This window comes from Eretmochelys imbricata, chromosome 4 (assembly GCF_965152235.1).
Source record: "Eretmochelys imbricata isolate rEreImb1 chromosome 4, rEreImb1.hap1, whole genome shotgun sequence".
In the NCBI taxonomy this organism is placed as follows: Eukaryota; Metazoa; Chordata; order Testudines; family Cheloniidae; genus Eretmochelys; species Eretmochelys imbricata.
The window spans coordinates 100036687-100056917 of record NC_135575.1 but is presented as its reverse complement, the minus strand read 5'-3'; the positions used below and the strand labels follow the sequence as shown (position 1 = coordinate 100056917).

General features: G+C 44.3%; 1 protein-coding gene across 1 annotated transcript in view; it reads right to left on the bottom strand.

The window, feature by feature from the left end:
* Window positions 1-350: 350 nt before the first annotated feature.
* The window catches only part of APBB2 (amyloid beta precursor protein binding family B member 2), a 285381-nt gene continuing 265500 nt past the window's right edge, over window positions 351-20231 (bottom strand). The window contains exons 12-17 of the mRNA XM_077815721.1: window positions 17552-17666; window positions 8512-8599; window positions 5379-5462; window positions 4644-4759; window positions 3579-3758; window positions 351-518 (exon numbers count right to left, since the gene is read on the bottom strand). Coding sequence (XP_077671847.1) covers window positions 351-518; window positions 3579-3758; window positions 4644-4759; window positions 5379-5462; window positions 8512-8599; window positions 17552-17666 — 751 coding nt within the window. The remainder of the gene's footprint in view (window positions 519-3578; window positions 3759-4643; window positions 4760-5378; window positions 5463-8511; window positions 8600-17551; window positions 17667-20231) is intronic.

Genomic DNA, 20231 nt, shown 5'->3' with positions numbered 1-20231 from the left:
CATTCACTCCAAGGACTTTAACATTAGTTCACTAGGAGGGACGTGGCCATATGCTTTTTGGGTGTGAATTTAGGTAATGTTCAGTATATTTACAATCAGAAACAGACCTTCCACTGCTCATGATGTAACTCATTGACAGCAAAAAAATTATTCATGCGTCTTTTCATATCACATGATGATGGCAAGAACGAGAGAACATGCTTGTCTAACATTGTTTTGATAAGGATAAATTCGTTGAAGACAAAGCATCAGCAATTTAAAATGGAAGGTCAAACATCATCAGTTCATTTTCTTTAGCGTAGCCACCGTATCTTCAATTAAGTGTTACAAGAATCCTTTCTCTTGGGCAGCTATGGCATCTCAGAAACAGGGCGTTTCTGTTTTAAAGTGTCAATAAGGGACAAGACTCCACGTTTGACATTAGTTGTGACTCTTCTGGTCATCGAGTCTGCAGGAGGAGGGGGTGGTCGAACTTTCTGTGAAGGAGGTCTGGCTACCAAGCACTTCTGATACCGTAACTGCAACAAAGCAAAATGCGTTCCACAATCATTAGTGCATTTCAATAGCTTCTCATCAGAATCTTAAATTCAGTACTTTTTATACATTACCGGCAAACTCTACCTTTGAACTTGCTAGATTCAATCCAGCCTGGACTGGTGCCAAAAAACCCACTGCTAAACTAAGGGATCAGTGACTATTTTAAAGGCTATTTCAAGAACAGACTAGAAACAAATGCTGAATTACACTGATGTGTGTGAAAAGCTGAAACTCCCCCTCAGTCTTATTATTTATTTCCCCCCAGACATCTGTAACAGCCATGCCCTTGGGAACTGCTGGAGCTTTAGCTGTATTGCCTCCAAAACTCCAAAGTGCATCTTGAAAATGGGATGAAGCACTAATCTCTAACTTCAGCAGCTTATGCCTCACTGGCTGCTACACTAACGTTGGAAGTGAAATGGAGGGGAAAACCAAAATAAAATAAGAATTAAATTATTTTAACGGTCCAATGACAGAACACTTTCCAGGCCTAGGGACACCCTGGCAGACCGAAACTTTTAGAAGTGCTGGCCCTGGCCCAGTGATCAGAATAAATATTTCAGCCCCTCAGACATATCCCAGATGCACATACAATCTTAGTAACATTGTGTATGAGTTCTTTGGGGCTCGGACTGCCTGTTCTGTGTTTGTGCACATGGGACAATAGGGTTCTGGTCCATGAATGGAGCTTCTCGGCCCTAGGATAACGTAAATAATTATTAATAATTTTCTTGCCTTTTTTTTTCTTGCTGTTATTGTTTTTCAAAATGTGCTACAAAGTCTTTATCTTTGATCTAAAATTCTTCAGTACAGGAATCAAACTTAGTTATTTTAAAGGAGCATATATTGCGGAAATTTCAGGGTCTTATTTTAGAAGTGAATGAAAGCATCTCATGGGTCAATTTACTTGTATAATTTGAAAATTTACTCCAATTATTGAATGGCATATTTGCATACAGGCCTATAGTTTATCTATATTTGTAAAATATATGTCAAACTGCCCAGTGTAAGATGATCATGTAATGAGAATAAAAGGGCCCTTCATCACATTGTAGACATGGAAAGGGGTAGGAGATAGAATCACAGAAATGTAGGGCTGGGAGGGACCTCAACAAGTCATCTATCTCAGCCCCTTGTGCTGAGGCAGGACCAAGTACACCTAAGGCCATCCCTGACGGGGTAAGTCTAACACGTTCTTAAAAACCTCTATTGATGGAGATTCCACAACCATGCTGATTACCTATTTCAGTGCTTAACTATCCTTACAGTTAAAGATTTTACTAATATTTAAACTAAACCTCCCTCATGGGACAACCGGTTCTAAAAGATCTTCTAATTTTAACAACCGGTTCCAGCTCACCACTGCATCTAACTGATCTAAATATTCATTAACCTGTCCTTTCCCTATTTGTGCTTGCACTCCTTCTCCCTTTTGGTGAATATAAATTGTTAATATTATGCATCCAGTCACAACTTTCTTTTAGAGAAGACTGAGGCAACACAGGCATTAAACACCACAGCGTTCTTGCATGTCATCTATCATTAGCTCTCATTCCCTGTTAAGTTGTGGATCTACATGTTCCTTCATCTTCCCTTGCTCCTAATGGATTTATTGAACTACTTCTTATTGCCCTTTTATGTCCATTGCTCGGTGTAACTCATTTTGTGCCTTAGCCTTTCTGACTCTACATGCTTGTGCTGTTCTTTTGTATTCATCTTTAGCAATTTGTTCATGTTTTCACTTTTTGTAGGATTCCTTTTTGATTTTGGGGTAATTAAAGAGCTCCTGATGGAGCTTTATTGTCCTCTTACTATTCTTCCTGTCTTTCCTTCACACTGAGATGTGTTTATTGTTGTGCCTTTACTGTTGTGTCGTTGAGAAACTGCTCTCCTGAACTGCTTTTTCCTTTAGACTTTCCTCCATGGGACCTCACCTACAAGTTCTGAGCTTGTTCTATAGTCTGCCTTGTTGAAGTCCATTATCCGTATTCTGCTGCTGTCACTCATTCCTTTCCCTAGAATCATGAAATCTATCATTTCATAATCACTTTCGCCTAAATAGGTAAGGTTGGTATAGGAGCATTACTTAAATTCTCAAAGATTTATTTATTTATTTTGCATTAAAGATACCAGTTTTTTCAGTTCTTTAAATATTACAGAAAGAAATCTGATGAGGTTCAATAAGGATAAGTGCAGGGTCCTGCACTTAGGACGGAAGAATCCAATGCACCGCTACAGACTAGGGACCGAATGGCTAGGCAGCAGTTCTGCGGAAAAGGACCTAGGGGTGACAGTGGACGAGAAGCTGGATATGTGTGCCCTTGTTGCCAAGAAGGCCAATGGCATTTTGGGATGTATAAGTAGGGGCATAGCAAGCAGATCGAGGGACGTGATCGTTCCCCTCTATTCGACATTGGTGAGGCCTCATCTGGAGTACTGTGTCCAGTTTTGGGCCCCACACTACAAGAAGGATGTGGAGAAATTGGAGAGAGTCCAGCGAAGGGCAACAAAAATGATTAGGGGTCTGGAACACATGACTTATGAGGAGAGGCTGAGGGAACTGGGATTGTTTAGTCTGCGGAAGAGAAGAATGAGGGGGGATTTGATAGCTGCTTTCAACTACCTGAGAGGTGGTTCCAGAGAGGATGGTTCTAGACTATTCTCAGTGGTAGAAGAGGACAGGACAAGGAGTAATGGTCTCAAGTTGCAGGGGGGGAGATTTAGGTTGGATATTAGGAAAAACTTTTTCACTAGGAGGGTGGTGAAACAATGGAATGCGTTACTTAGGGAGGTGGTAGAATCTCCTTCCTTAGAAGTTTTTAAGGTCAGGCTTGACAAAGCCCTGGCTGGGATGATTTAATTGGGGATTGGTCCTGCTTTGAGCAGGGGGTTGGACTAGATGACCTCATGAGGTCCCTTCCAACCCTGATATTCTATGATTCTATAGGGATTTCATATAATTGCAAATTTACAATTATTACTATTTATAGAATTAGTGAAAGAGCTAAGTACTACAGTTCACTCTGAAAAAGATCACTTACCATACATGCAGCCTGAACAGCTTCTGATACATTGCCTGCATTTGGTTCACACCAAAAAACATGGGATTCAAAATGCTGGTTCCCTGTATCCATAATGAAGGCAAATGTATGGACATCCTTGCCCACTCCCATAAAGGACAGGAACCGAACACGACATTCCACTATGATTTGTTCTTCATTCTGGTTATGAAGCAATGATCGCTCATTACTACACTGTAGTCAATACAACTTTTTGAGCTATTTCATTGATGTTTCTAAAATCCCTGGTGAAACTGTAGCAGTAGCGCTGAACTCTTATGATTTATCTGTACAGCATTAGCAATGTGCTATGTGCTGAACTCAATTAACCCTTCTAAAATACAAGAAGAAGAGAGACCAAAGCAGTTGGTATTGGGAACACCACAGATTTTAGGTTATTTCAGTTTAGAAAAGACTGACCGTGGTAAGTCTTCAAAACAAAAAAAAAATACTTATCCATATTGAATAGGGATTTTACCCTGGGGACACAGCAGCAGTGAAACAGACCTATTTCTTGAAAGTGTCACTCTACTGGTCTTCTGGGAAAATGCTTTGTATAAAGCAGCAGCACGAAACAGAGACTGAAAGATTCCTTGTCTTTGCTAAATTGCAGAGGAGGACAGAGCAAATCTTTGTATTCAGGACTCTTGGCCCAGGGGTTAGGCTTGCAGTATTTGGGTCCCAAAAACCCCAGGAAAAGGTAATGCTGATACTTATTTTTTTATACCTCAAACATTTACAATTTATTTCTAAGGGCATGTTTTGAAGGGGCAAATAAAACTGAGCCGAGCAGAAGTGACTGGTAAGAACCTTGATGTGCTGCGCTTTAACATAAAAGTGGGAGCTGAATTGTAAGATTTTTTTTAAAATCTCAGTCTTTACTAAATGGTCCCGTTGTGCACAGCTTACATTACTGGAGGGAAACGTCAAGTGAAACAAAAGAATACACTCTAATACAAACAAATATTCTATTACAGATGGGGGGGTCTTTCCAGCTTTCTGAGACTGCACTATTAAAACTATTACGTTAATCTATTCCTAACTTACTCTTTCATTGATGACCGTCACAGTAGCATCAGCAACATTCATGGTAACTGGCATCCACTCCTCTTTGCTAGAGGAAGCCATAAGGTTTTCTATGGCACTGTTCAGCGTATCCATACCTAAAATGTAGAGGGAGGGAGAGTGGGATAAAAAAAAAAATGTATAAAATGAATACATAAAAAAAAACCTAGAAGAAATTATTTTTTTCACCTGGAAGCACAGAAAAGAAGTTGCTTTAGATTTCTTAGCTAAAAACATTCTGATGGCGGGGGTGTAAGAAAAAAATGACTAGCTCCTGCTATCCCTTTATTTTTCATCACCTTGTAAAAACAGAATTAGTTGCCAGGCTTCTCCTAGGAGGCTTAAAACACTGGGACGGCAGTTTTTTCAGGTAGCATCTCACTCCAGTCCTATGCACTTACAACTCCCGTCTGACTTTTTAATTGTCACTGCTCATGTTGGGAGAGGGCGCTGCAAAGGGCTTTGTCTCAGCAGCCTTCCCAAAACATTCTGGCTGAAGAAGCATAAGCCTGAGTGAGACCATGAGCACTAGACAGCCCCATTCTCTTCTTCTTATGTGGAGGCTTAGTGCTGACCCCTGTGCATCCAGAACACAAGTAAAGAGCGTTGTTGCTCCTTGAACTTTACTTTACCAGTGCACATGTAGCCAGAATCTAGCCCTTTCAGATTTTATGTAAGTCCCTTCTAGCATCAGTTAAGAACAATGGTGTTACATACCCACTGGTTTAACTACAGGTAACATGCCCAAGTACTGGACGTGGAACTTCTGTACCAGCTCTGTCTTTGGTGTTGGGAAATCTACTGCATGGGAACAAAAAAAATCAATGCTGTTTATCAACATTCACGAGCAAGTAAAACACACTTTTATTGCACAGACAGAAGAAATAGCTTACCAAGTAATTTTACTCCGAAAATACTGTATTGATTAAAATAGATCTGCACTCCTTCTAGCTCATACAAGAAGATGTTAAGTGATTTCCAGGGGAATTAAGGAGGAAGATGATACAACTTCCAATTCATGTACACTAAAAATAGGATTGTGTTCAAAACATTTAGAAAACTTGCATGAATATGTCTCTAAGGTATGAGCATATATACAGGGCTGGCCTTATATCCAGCACAGCCATGTACAATTTGGCCTCTAAGGGCTAGTTCCACAAACAGAGTGTTGGCTCGGTGTTGCAGTACCTAACTTTGTGTGTCCTACCACCCAGTAGAGCACAGAGCCCTGAGTTAGGTGTCCAGGCTATATAGACAATGCATGGGGAAAGTGAGGAGATTGAGGGATTGCCTATATGGCAAATTAATGTGCAGCAAGCCAGGGTATGAATCTACAGCTAGGATTGCCAACTTTCTAATTGCACAAAACCAAACACCTGTGTTCCCTGTAAGCTACGTGCTTGGGCGGCTGTGCAGGAGAGATTCAAGTGCCGCCCAGCTGATTAGCACAGTGCGAACAACCAGCAGCATGTGCTCAGGGGCAGAGGGTTGGAGTGTGGGAGGGGGTGAGGACTCTGGGGTGGGGCAGACATTAGGGGTTCAGGTTGTGGGAGGAGGGTCCAGGCTGGGGCTGCAGGCTCTGGGGTGGGACTGGGGATGACGTGTTGTGTGTTCTGGAGGGGGCTCCAGACTGGGGCCGAGGGGTTTGGAGTGCGGGAGGGGGCTCAGGGCTGGGGCAGGAGGTTGGGGTATGGGAGGAGGTGGGCTCCGGGATGGGCTCCGGGAGGGAGTTTGGCTGCGGGAGGGAACTCAGGGCTGTGGTTGGGGTTGCAGGAGAGAGTGTGGGCTCCGGAAGGGAGTTTGGGTGTGGGAGGGGGCTCAGGACTGGGACACGGGGTTAGGGTGTGGGAGGGGGTTCAGGGTGTGGGCTCCAGCCGGGCAGCACTTACCTCAGGTGGCTCCCGGTTGGCGACGCAGCAGGGCTAAGGCAGGCTCCCTGCCTGCTCTGGCTCCGCACTGCTCCCAGAAGTGACCGGCATGTCTGACTTCTAGGAGGAGGCATGGCCAGGCAGCTCGGCAAGGTGTGCGCTGCCTGCGCCCGCAGGCACCATCTTCACAGCTCCCACTGGCTGCGGTCCCAGCCAAGGGGAGCTGTGGAGCCGATGCTGGGACAGCGCATGGACTTTCCCTGATCACTCCTGCGCCTAGGGGCCACAGGGACATGCCGGCTGCTTCCGGGAGCTGCGCGGAGCTAGGGAGCCTGCCTTAGCCCCACTGTGCTGCTGACCAGACTTTTAACGGCCCGGTCAGCAATGCTGACTGGAGCTGCCAGGGTCCCTTTTCGATCAGGCGTTCCAGTAGAAAACTGGACACCTGCGAACCCTATCCACAACGCATCAGCTCACTGCACAGTAACTCGCCATTTGGACACTGCTACAGAAGTGGATGTCCTGGAGTGTGGCTTATCAAACTATGCTTTCAAGCAGCAGAACGCTAAGCTGCACCCTGGGACTTTCACTGTGCTGTGGCAACATCCACTTGGCTTTCACCTGTGCAGCAAGCTGGTACGCTTTAAATTCGCACCCTGGGCACTCACTGTGTAGACAAGTCCTAAGAAGAGGACTCTCAACAGCTGGCACACTGAGCAGAGAGCCATCTGAGCTAGCCAATAGGAAATACTGAGGAGAGGGGCAGGGCCTAAGCTCCTCCTCTCAAAGGAAGTTGGGCACCTAACTCCAGGCCAGATGGAAGCAGTTATCTCCACTTTGGATTCATAGCCATGAACCGCCCCCTGGAGTTAGGCACCTAAGCCAGGTCAGTGCTTTTTCAGTGAAATAGGAGCAGAAGTAGCAGTTTCCCCCCACCCCTTACCCCATATTGCCCAGTGGTTAGAGCACTCGCCCAGGATGTGGGAGACCCCAGTTCAAATCACCACTCTGACAGAGGAGAGGGGACTTGAACCAAAGTCTCCCACCTCCCAGGTGAATGCCCTAATTGCTGGATTATGTGGTATTCTAGGGTGGGTCTTTTTCAGTTTCTCCTGTTGAGACTGTTCCACTTTGTATGAAATACTTAAAAAGAGTCACTGGAACAGGGACTGGAACTTGGGTCTCCCAGGTGGGTGCCTTAGCCACTGGGCTAGAGAGTCACTCTCACTCTTTTCCTCTCTGATCTAATGACTATTTACATTTTTCATACAAAGTAGAATAGCCTCAACAGGAGAGATGGATTCCCTTTGTGAATCTAGCCCTGTGTTTTTAAACCATGCCTATGAACATGCTCTCTCCGTGCCAGGAGAAACCAATGTCTGTGTGAACAGCTGATGCAAATAAAAAATCCCCATGAACAACAAATAGCAGTGAGTTGAGATATTCAGTGCAGGCAAGTGGATTTAAAACCTATACCTTGCATTAGTTACTGTGTGTAAGTCTCGTGGGCTGCTTTCAACATATCAACCATTACGCTAAGAGAAAGAAACACAAGGCCATTTTTCTTTTACCCCACGCTACAGGGTGCAGTTGGCTGGAAGATTTGCTTGCTCATCAGCCTTTGAAGCTCACATTGATGCTGAAATCCAGGAAGAGTTTGGATCTGCTATAACTCCTCTGAACCCATTGATTAATTGGAAATATTTTGTTTTTATGCAGATCTGGCATATCATTTCCACTACTGAGCTGTGAAATTTACATATTTTGAAAGAAACCAGAGGAAATAAACAAGTTGCCATAACTGAGCAGAACTGCACTACTGTCAACATTACTAATAAAAGTATTTTGCTGTGACATCATCAGATACACTATCTAAAAGACACTGTTAGCCTTCCTTTCAGCTCAATTTTTGTTCAGTACAACATTAAGGGACTGTATCTAAAACTGGACCATAATATAAAGTTAATTCTGGCACACAGTACCTTGCAGGGGAACATCCAGGGTGACATTTGTCCGTTCCTGTAAAGAGCTGCAAGCCACAGCTTTAGCATTCTTCCGTTCAGCCATAATCTGGAGAAGACGGCAATAAAACAGCATTTTCCCCCAAGATATAGTACAGTAGCAACTCCAAGTATACACTTGCTACTCTCATTACACCCCTAATCTGGGAAGTCTGCAATCAGTCAGAGTCCAAAGGACCAAAAGAGATACTAAAATTAATTTTCTTTCGGTTTATTTACAGTTCTCTCTTTGCGGGACTTAGAGCTACAAACAGATATGAAAAGTGAAGTGAAAATTAGCAGTTTAAACATTCAAAACCTGCAGTGAGGAACGAGATAGAAAGAAGTATAAATAAATCTATGCAAATAAAAAGGGAAGAGGCACTTGTCATCCCGTGCACATTTCTGATCTACCTATTTACATTTACCCTCCTGAGAAAAGTTACTGCTGTGACCGTGGCTGTGTTGGAGTGTGATGTACAACTACATTTTGTTTATGTCTTAGTAATAAACAAACTGCCATTTTAATTAAACTTTACAGAGAGGTCTAGTGGTCTGAGCACAGGGCCTGGAGGCAGAAACACCTGCTCTAAGATCATGGCTCTCACAGTGGCTCCCTTGGTTTGTGATTATTATACTTGAGGTTGCTTTCTGTTTATGAGGCAATATTCATATTCTGGGCTGAATAAAATGAGAGCTGTTGATGAGAGTTTGTTATCTTAGGAATAAGGCCCTGATTCAGTAGAACAAGTCCATCCAGTGGTATGTAAGAACGTACTTAATTGCTTAGCTGACTCAGAGCCATAACTATCATTGTGGGATTGTCTACACCGGGGGTTTAAATCCACACTAACTCAGGCTGTTTGGCCTACAAATGCCTGTGCACAAGCAACATCGTTCCTTCGAGTGCACTAACTCCACATTTATCGCAAACTCTGTAGTCTTCTTTCAAATTGGATGCAAACTTAGCTAAAGCGGTCTATTGTTAGTATACACACAATGCTGCTTCACACGACTATGGCAGTTCTCCAACTGCTATCCCACACTGCTTTGCAGACATGTACGAGCGACCTGTCTGTTTACCTGCGTCCCCTCCCACTGCTCTGGAGTCAAATTGACAAGACGACATATCCTTCATCTGGCAGGATCAGACCATTTACTCCTGGAGTCCAATATATTGGTATTACAGCAATATTACTCCAGCAGCCTCTACAACGTGGCTCTAACAGCGGCTTGGTGCCATGCTGAGACCCTAGATCTCACTGCCATCTGGGGAAAAGCAGCAGGCCAGCAAGCTCTTGGGGCCAGCCACCAGAATAAAGACGTGTTGGTGGACATTGCTAGCCAGTTGTCCACAAGGACACCAACTAGTACCAGATAAAGAGCAAACAGCTCAGGAGACTGTACACAACAACCCAAGATGTAAGAAGAGTGTGGAAATATAAGCGATCTATTTTTTGAGGAGCTGGACAGGATATTAAACAATTACACCGCTATAAACCCAAGAAGGTTGTGGATCCTGTGCACAGCTGTACCCCCTTCTCCCACCTCCTACTCAGGATGAGCGACAAGAGTCATTGGAGGAAGAACACAAGCAGCGCAGTGAAGAGCTCTCCCTAGAAAGTCATGATCTCTTCAGGACTCAGGACTCTGAGGGTGGCCATGTTGGAAGCCAGCTTGATTCCCAGACACAAACCAGCCCGGGACTGAGGAGGCAGATCCTATCAAAGGAACCTTGGCATGTAAGTATTGACCTTTACAATTTATTATTACACTATACTGCTGTGCTAACTTCTGTACCAGTGCCCCACTTTGTGTGGATGTGAGCTAGAAGCCTTTCTGATTTCCAGTTCCCACATCCTTCAGCCCTCTCTGTCCCCCTTCATTTGGCCTCCGCCCCCCACATACACATTCTCAAAATGGTGGCTGGTCTGACAGGGCAACCAGCTTCTGTCTCATGGTAAAGCCCAAAGCATCAACTGTTCACAAGCCCATGGTGTAGAGGGCACCTATACATCTACCTGTTTTCCTCCTGACATTTGCCTTGAGGCTCCTGGCTCCCTGTGGGGTAGCTGTATGGGAACTGCCCGCAATATAGCTCACAATTCCCTTCCACTCCTACAGCACTTCAGAGGAGACCATCTTGGTGAATAACTTCACAGCATAGCTCGCTGGTCTGCCCTTTGCTTTTTTGAATAAGGCCATTTTCTGTTTCCTAGTCATTTACCTCAGTGTAATATTACTGAGAGTCAGGACAGCTTAAAGGGGATGAAGAAGGGATTAGCATCCAGCTCACTCCCAGATACCCACCCACTAACCCTCCACCACCACAGAAGCACCTGCAAAGCCAAACCAGGAACATAATTCCCAACACCCCATAGTCTTCAAGGCATAGTCTAAACTGCAAAGCGAGTGGCAGCAGCAGATTCTCATGGCTATGATGTAGCTGTGGTGGCACAAAGAATGGACTTCCAGCTTGAACAGTCTCTTGCAAGTCTTCTTCCTTCAGCAAGAGTCAGTATGGGACAATTTAGACTTCTTAAATCCCTCAAAGTTGCATCTTCCCCTTCATGGTTGGCCTCATGTTCTACTTCTTTCAATCTTAGCTCCATAAACCTTCTGTAAAAGTGTACCTTCTTCTGGAAGTTGTACATGACCCCACCATTGCCATCCTCTTGTCAACCGATGCAGGACTGCAACTTGCCAGGATCATGTAAGTATCTCAAAGTTTGTGATAAAAATCAAACCAATGGGCATGAAGAATATGCCGGAACTTTTGATACTGAGAACTGTTTAGTTTCCTCTCCTCAACACTTTTTAATGGCCACGTTTCTGCCCTAACGGTATTGTCATCACTACTGTGTTGAACACTCATATCTTAGCTGTCACACAGACATCCTGCAGCCCAGGGGCCTTAAGAAGACACTGAAATGTCACTGATGCAAGACTGAGCCAACATGTGACATTTTCGGTGATAGAACTTCCTGCCATCAAATGACTACCCCGACAGATAAAACGATTCTCCCATTCTATATCATTGCCATTTACATGAAGCATCATCAAGATATTCATTCCCATTTTACAGGAGGCATGCATAGCTTTGGTTTTATCACCACTCATCCTAAGTTTCATGGATTCTGCAGTTTTTCACAGCTCTTCCAGGATTTGTTGTAGTTGATCAGTAGGCTCACCAAGTAAGGCAATATCATCCACATTCTCGAGATCCTCTGAAGATGAGTCTTTAAAATTTCACAACTCCTGCTTTGGCCTCAGTCAGCTTTGACATCGGATAGTCTATCAGAACATTAAATAATGTGGATAAGAGAACGCATCCCTGGCGTATCCTTGAATCTACCCCAAATCAGTCTATAATACAACCATTGACCACTAAATGTACTGTGGTACAATTCCTCCACTTGCCACACTAAGTCCTTAGGCATCCTATACTGGCATAGCAGTAGCCACAGTGCTGATGGATGCACTGTGTCAAAAGTGGCTGCAAAATCTACAAATGTGATGTTAACTTCTTTTTGTTGCTCGTGTCATTTTCCAATACATTCGACAGAGCACATACAGTCTGGATGGTAGGTTGACCGGTACAGAAATCTCACTGCTTGCCTCTTCTTTTTGGACGGATACGGTATTTCAGCCAGTTCAGTCGAATGATCCTAAACCCCTTCCCTGGGACTGACAGCAGCATTATTCCCCTATAATTTGAGCAGGCTGAACACTCTCCCTTTTTTGAAAAAAAGGGATGATACAGCTCCTTTTCCAATCTTCTGAACGAGTGGAACAGCGGTGGATTAGCATGGTGCAGTGTGTAGACGATACCTCTGAAAGACATGACCAGAAATGTGTATTTGAGACACTGAAGGTCATAACCGGATGCTCATTCTTGCGGCTTCTGCCACTTAAGGACAAAAATGGAAAATACTGGCAGGATATCGATGCGTGTGTGAGTGTGAACATTTTTGCAAATTAATGAGGAGATTCCCACCCAAAATGTATACTACAATTTAATCTAAAAAGAGAACTGATCTGAAAACAGACCTACCACATTAGAGGAAGAGATACTTGCCATCAAACAGTTACGAAATGATAAAGCACCTAGTCCTGACAATATTTCATCCGAACTGCTAAAGAATGGATGCCCAGATTTAGTTCACCGGCTTCACAGAGTTGTCTTACAAGTTTGAGGCAAAGACTGACTGGGAACATAATTCTCAGCCTGCGCCAACATTCAAGACATAGCCTAGATTGCAAAGACAGACCAGGAACTTAATTCCCAACCTCCCCCCTGACTCCATCCCCAGCCTCCAAAGTCCAGTTGCAAAAATCCCAATCTAGCTTCCATGCACATACCATCTCTGAAGTGCCCCTAAGACTGGGAAGAATCTCAGAGAGGGGAAAACAGATGTAAATGTTGAAAAAATGCATTAATAGCCTCTCTGGAACATGAACAATAACTGTTTGGGTTTTCCCCCCCTCCTCTTCCAGCCACGATACCTGCAGTGGCCAGATCCTCAAGGACAGAGCCTTTATCAACAGCTGAGTGACTGCCTAACTTGAGGGGGAAGAAACGAAGAACTCAGGAGACAATGTTCACAGACTACATAGCAGACTCCCCCTCAAAACTGAAAAAATATGGAGCCCTGGGGATTGTATTTGAGGTTGGAGAGGGAAAGACAGGATGCTACCCAGAGAGAGCATTGCAGTAGCCAGAGACATTGCAGAGAAAGACGGGAACATGCAGAGGCAACTCCTGGAGGCAATATAGAAGCAGAATGTTTGGCTGCAGTCCATGCTGCTAGCAGGCACATATACAACGCAGTGCCCTCAGCAAAGACCCAGCCATATTCTGCAACCCCTGGACAATACAGGGTACTGGGAACACCTACGTATGTTCCCTGCCACATCTCAGTAGCCATGCTCTCAGATGCCATTCCCCTCCCTGGCCCAAGCTCACGCTGTGAGAGAAACTGCCCTGGGAGCCCAGCTCTTTTGAGCCACCTAACACCCCTGAAACCTTTGAGCCACTCAACACTGGAAGGCAGCCAAACAAGAAGAGGCAGAGGCAAGACATACACTCGTCTGTGAACTGGACCACCCCATATTGTTGTTTGCTGCCCTCCACTGCACTGTGTCACTTCAAAAGCTGTGTCTTGTTGTTTTAATTACAGGTTTATTTCTGGTTGTTTAATAATACAAACCATTAAAATTCACTCTCAAAGAATCTGCAGTGCATGGTACACAGGAAAACCACCCATAAGACAAACAGCAACACTCACAATCCATCCTCCCCCCCGCCCCCGACCCCCAGGATAACACCTCGATGTACAGCTGATAAAGGTCATCACAAAGGAATAGAAAGGAATGGCCCGGGCAATGCTGTCAGGGATGCCTAGTGTTCCTCTTACTTTGAATGTCAGGCCTGAAAATATGCAGCTGTTTATAAACTCTGAGTCCTGGCAAACATTAGGGAGACGGTCCCCCCAGTTGTCCCAATAGAGTTTGGGAACCCCCTGTGTGCACAGCCATTGTTACCAACGGGAATGAGTGCTGTCAGTACAACCTGCTTGACGATGGTCCCAACAGTCGATCTCCCTATGCTGAATTGGTTGGCTATGGGCCAGAAAACGTTAGGGGATGGCCAACTGCTAAATGCAACTGCAACCCGTTTCTCAACAGCTATGGGGCAACGCACGGTGGTGCTCTCCTGCTGCAGCTCCGTGGCTAGTTTAGCGTAGATGTCAAAGAAAGTTGCCTTTGCCATCCTGGTCATCCCAGGTCTGCAGAACCCTCCTCTCCACCAACTGATGCTGGCCTCCTGAGCCAAGAAAAAGGGCTGCACTGTGAGAAGCTGCTCCAGGAAGACCTCCTGTAGTAGCAGTTGCCAGGTGTTGTCTTTGTCTTCCTCATCTTGTCCTCCTTCCGCCACTGCCGCACGAAGACCTGCAGCTGCAAGCTCATCATCTGCTTGGGGGTGCAGCAGGTAAAGTCCAGAACCAAAGCCCCCATCTCCAAGAGCTCAAATAAAGCTCACACAGCCTCTGTGCCCAGCATAGCAGCACAGAGCATTCTTAGGTCTGTGTTCACCATCAGCAATTTGAGAATGGCACTAGCCCACCCAGAGAGAGAGTAAGCATGGGACAGAGAGTGGAATCAGGGGATTTTTTTGAAATCCCAGAATTCCACTGGTTTCCGCTATGCATCCTACAACCTGCAGGGAGAAAAATCCAAGAATGCACAGTCCATCAGTGAAGCAAGGGACCACAGGACACTCTCTGAGAATGTCACGCGCTTAGTATGCACCAGGCCCCCACCATGTGTCCAAGATGAGGGGCCCATTACCAGTTCCAGCCTCTCTTAGCCCATCCTTGCTGTACCCAACTGCACCAGGTTTGCCCTAGCACTAAGCCTCCAGCTACCTGAACAGCTCCCTGCCCACCAGAGCCGAGGAACTACCTACTCCCCAGCAGCTCCTCAAGCACCCACCCCAGCCAGAACTGCCAGGTTTCGTACAGTTCCATGACCTACTTCTGCCACTGCTCAGGGCAAGGTGTATTACCCCTAACCTTAAGTTTAAAGTTATATGGAGTCATAGAGCTAAAGGCCAGAACAGACCTCTAGATCATCTAGTCTGACCTCCTGTATATCACAGGCCACAATGATGTGAGGAAGGCGAGAGGAAGCACCCAGAGGAAGGCAAAAAATCCCCAAGGTCACTGTCAATCTGACCTGGGGGAAAATTCTATCCTAACCCACATAACGTAACTGTGGATGTTCTAATTTTTCATATAGAAATGTCTAATTCTTTTTTAATCCTACTAAGCTCTCTTTTAAGCCTTTTATACAAACCCGTGGAACTCACTGCCAGAAGACAATTTTATCATCGTGTTAAAAATAATTCCTTTTAGCAGATTTTAATTTGTTAACTTCCAGCTTCATTTGGATGCTTTTGTATTTTGCAGTGGGGCAAACAGAAGAATGTGGTTTACAGTACCTTACCTTTGCTAACCATTAAGTGTACCTCTATTTTAGCTTCTATAGTTATAACAGCACCCAGTTCCATAACCGATCAATCAAGCTGCCAATTTGTCTACTATGCTTGCAGTGTTTGTAACTCAAAGACTGCAAAACTCAAAATAAATAAATACGAAAATAAAAAAAATCAGACAATTAAATTGACCATAAAGAAAAAGGAAACAAACGTCATTGATTTTCATTCTCCAAACTGAGAAAAATGTACAAAGCAAACACAAGCATACTTCCAGACACAAAATGTAACCTGAATTTTAAAACTTAAAGTTTTAATAACCCCAGGTACTGTTAGTAAGATAGGCAACTAAATGTGTGTTTTATTTTGGAAGCATCCCTTTAAATAGACACATTTTAAACGGAAGAAAAAACAAATCAAAGAAGTTTTTTTTAAGGGACATGATCAACTTGAAAACTAGTGGAGTTTCAATAAGAGTTAAAAATAGTCTCAGGTATGACACCTGCTTCAGTTCCCCTGCCAATTTTTACAGATTTTCAGTCAGATTTTCCTATTTTGTAAAAGGCTTTACTACTGAAGACCAACACAAACAGAGGGCACTGATTAACTGACCATTCAGGGGAACAGAGAATTTGTCAAACTCACAATGGAAACCAACTGATGATAAAGAAATGTCTATCTCTAATCTCTTTCACTTACAGGAATCTCATGTATTATTTGAAACAAAAGTAGGTACAAAAACTTCAGAAAAAAATTTTTTTAAGTTGATGGTGTCACTAACAGATTTTTCACACATTGGCTGCCAGAAGAATACCATTACTTCTAAAAAGGTCTGTTTTATTTAGCCATGACACTATTCACCATTCCAATTTGTTTCCAATAATGTTTATTACAAGTCTAGGGTTGCCAACTTTGTAAACGCACAAAACTGAACAGCCTTGCCCCGCCCCCCTTCCCTTAGGCCCCACCCCTTTCCCTGCACCTTCTCCAAGGCCCCGCCCCCCCTCACTCCATCCCCTCTCCCTCTGTCACTCGCTCTCCCCCACCCTCACTCACTTTCACTTTTGGACTGGGGTGCGGGAGGAGGTGTGGACTCTGGGGAGGGGCCGAGGCTGAGGGGGTTTGGAGTGCAGGAGGGGCTCAGGGCTGGGGCAGAGGGTTGGGGTATGAGAGGGGGTGTGGACTCCAGCTGGGGCTGGGGATGAAGGGTTTGGGGTGCCTGAGGGGGCTCACAGCTGGGTCAGAAGGGGGTCTGAGCTCTGGGAGGGAGTTTGGGTGTGGGAGGGGGTTCTGACCTGGCATGGGGTTGGAGTGTGGGAGGGGATTCGGTGTGCGGGCTCTGGCCGGGCAGCACTCATCTCAGGCAGCTCCCAGAAGCAGCTGGCATGTCCAGCTCCTAGGCAGAGGGGCTGTGGGGTTCTGTGCACTGCCTGAGCCCACAGGCGCCACTCCCGCAGCTCCCATTGGCCAGGAATCATGGCCAATGGGAGCTGTGGAAGGGCGCTCAGGGTGGGGGTAGGGCGCAGAGTCCCCGTGGCCGCCCCTATGCGTAGGGGCTGCAGGAACATGCCGGCCGCTTCTGGGAGCTGCATGGAGGCAGGGAGCCTGCCTTAGTCCCACTGCGCTGCCGACCAGACTTTTAGCCACCTGGTCAGCGGGAGCCACCACGGTCCCTTTTCGACCAGGCATCCAGGTTGAAAACTGGATACCTGGCAACCTTAATTACGACTGTCCCACTGACAACCCTCATACTTCCCCTTTATTAGATAAAAAAGTCTTTAAGCTAATACACACATTGGTCAAATCTATAACAGATACTGTGGTCTTCAAATCTAAATGTTCGTCTTCCCATAGTTTATTGACACCACTCAAGCCCCTTCCTTTACAAACTCTTAGAGCTACACCATTTCTCACTGTTAGCTCCCCAGACTAACAGCATAAGGCCACAACTTAGAGTGCTGGTTATAGTACCAGTTCTAAGAACCATTCACGAGGTTAATGAATGAGTTGTTATAATCCACTTGCCTTAGAACAGATTTCGTGCAGACTTGTTGCGATGGCTTTCGCAGGCGTATCACATCGAAACACGTGACATTTCAAAATTCTTGTGTCTTTGTCTCTTGCTACATAAGCAAAGTCTCTGCAGACAAAATGAATTAACACATTAGAAATAGCAGCATCTTAAAAAATAGCAAGTTTGGCTTTAATTTAAGAAGCATATGTCTGAGTTCTCAGAGAACAAAATCAGTGGCTCAGCCAAAACAGCTACCTCAGCAAATCGGCACTAACTTGACACCACTGCATATCCATGGAACACATTACCAGTCTCTGATGCTTACTCTCTAAAGAGCTCATTACAACGTTAAAACACTGAAAACTCATTGCGTTCATAACCCATAAACCCAACTGCAATTGTAAATGCAGAGGGAAATTTAAAAGAACATTTTATTAAATACTTAAAGAATAAAGACAGCTAAAGAAGAGGGAAAATAGTGTGCTTTTCTGCAAAGATTCATATTCAGCTTCTAAAATAATACAAAATAAGACAAGCAACCAGCAAACTACCTGAATAAAGCTGTATTTCAAAGAATTAGAGAATGCTTAAAATATGCAGACAGTAATTAGAAATATGATTGCATAAGGGAGATGTGTGCCTGCTGAGCTTCACTCACATTAATTGACCTAAATTTCTGACATTACTACTTTTTCAAATGTTAAATAACTTTAAAGTAAATGCCCTGTAACAAAAAGATTGTTTGCCTAATACTAAGCACTCACACAGTATAGCATGGCTGTCAGAATGCTGAAGTTCTAATTCAGCCTCACAACCATCCTGGGAGGTAGGCATTTCTGTTTACCCACCTTACAGATGGGAACTCTGAGGCGCAGCTGGCCCTGTAGTGTAGGCAGACCATACAGTAGCAGGATTGAAAGGGCAGCAGACACAATCCAGGCAAACCTTCAACTACCTTTTTCTGCAGCCTTCCACCCACCTTTGTTTTTCTTTTCTCATAATGTGCTGCCCCCTCAGCACACAGTCACTACCCTTTGCCAGTTAGTCAACAGTCCCTGCCAACTGCAAATTTCTCCACCCCCAGCAGACTGGCTGACTAGAATTAGACAAGACATGGCAAGCTGACCCCCAGTCATTCCATCAGTATGAAGACACTCTTCAATGCCTTTCCCCTCAGAGGGAGGCTGATGACAAGGAGTCCCATATTGGAAAGTCTAATCCTTTTTTGCTAGTGCACACAGTGGGCCAAATCTTTAGCTGATGTAAATTAGTGAAGCTCCCTTCTGACCCAGCATCTCAAAAGTAAAACTGGACTAAAACCTCCAAATAGGTTGCATTCATCAGGCCTCAAGGTGAACTGAGGGAAAAGGGTATATTTAACTATGCTATCTCTGAAAAATTATTAGCTATGGAAAAAATGAACTGTTACATAAAACCATCATGAATTTTATCTCGTGAGGGGGTCTGCACGTTAATCAAGCTTGCTGGTCCAGCCCTGAAGGGTTTGTAGGCACCACGTTTGTAAGCATTTAGGGTCCCCCAGTCACCCAAACACTTTTATTAGCTCTGGTTGGTACTGGAACAGTAAGTATGTATTTCTAGACTTTCTGAAACTTTGGAGTGTTTTTTAAAACTACAACCTTCTAATGTCCCACCTTTCAAGCATTTTTGTTTTTTTACCTACAATTCCAGATATTTTGTATCTTGTTATAACGGCAACATTCTAGCAGAGCTGTTTTAAATGAATGGATATGGATTTAAACCATAACTCTATCGTAGAGTTTCTGATTAGAAACACTCAGTCTACCTTCCTCTTCCCTCCTCCCCGAGATCCCTGGTAATGACTATGCCCCCAACACTGCAAAGAGAATGGATCCCTGTGTGCAGCTCATTGCAGGATTAGGGCCTACTCTAATGGAGTGCTGATTTAAAGGCTAAAATCTGTGTTTATATGAATTTAAAATACTACTGAAAGCCATCTACTTTACATTCCATGGCTTTACTATTTACTGAGTATTTACTCCAATCAATACTATTCCTTTGATGTCTTGTAAAGTAGTGATGTATGAGGCCTCTTAACAAGCTTATCCTTGGAAGAGCACCCAATGTTTTCACTGAGTTGTATACATAAATAAGGCCCTGATTCTGCAAACCGCTTTGCACGAGCAGGTCACAGCACCTAAGCAGAGCCCAGTGGAAGTCAGCAGAGGTCTGCACAGGTTCAGGGTCCACCCATGTGGAGCAGTTTGCAGAATCAGGGCCAAGTAAAAGTATTAACTTCAAGGACTAGCACACATATTCTAAAATACAGAACAGATCTGGGTAGTGCCTTCTGCTATGAGTGAAGTTAGTCAGTTATCAGTTATTTTCTTATAAATAAAAAGGCAATATATAAGATGAGACAAAGCCATTAAAGCAAATCCAATCAGGGTTTTGAAAGCATGCTGTGAAATCCATGATTATAAAACAGCACTAGAAATTCTTGCACTCTGCTTGATCAGCTGTGGCAATATCCTGGCATATCAACACCATTCTAAACTATTGTGCTTTGCTTTACTGAACCACATCAGACAATGTACCTCAACTAACAAGCTAATTTTTTTGGAGCGTATTACACAAAAGCCTCTGCAGCCATATTTAATCTAGCCCTGTTGAGAAATTACTTGAGTTTTCGTGCTGAATTGCAAAGAT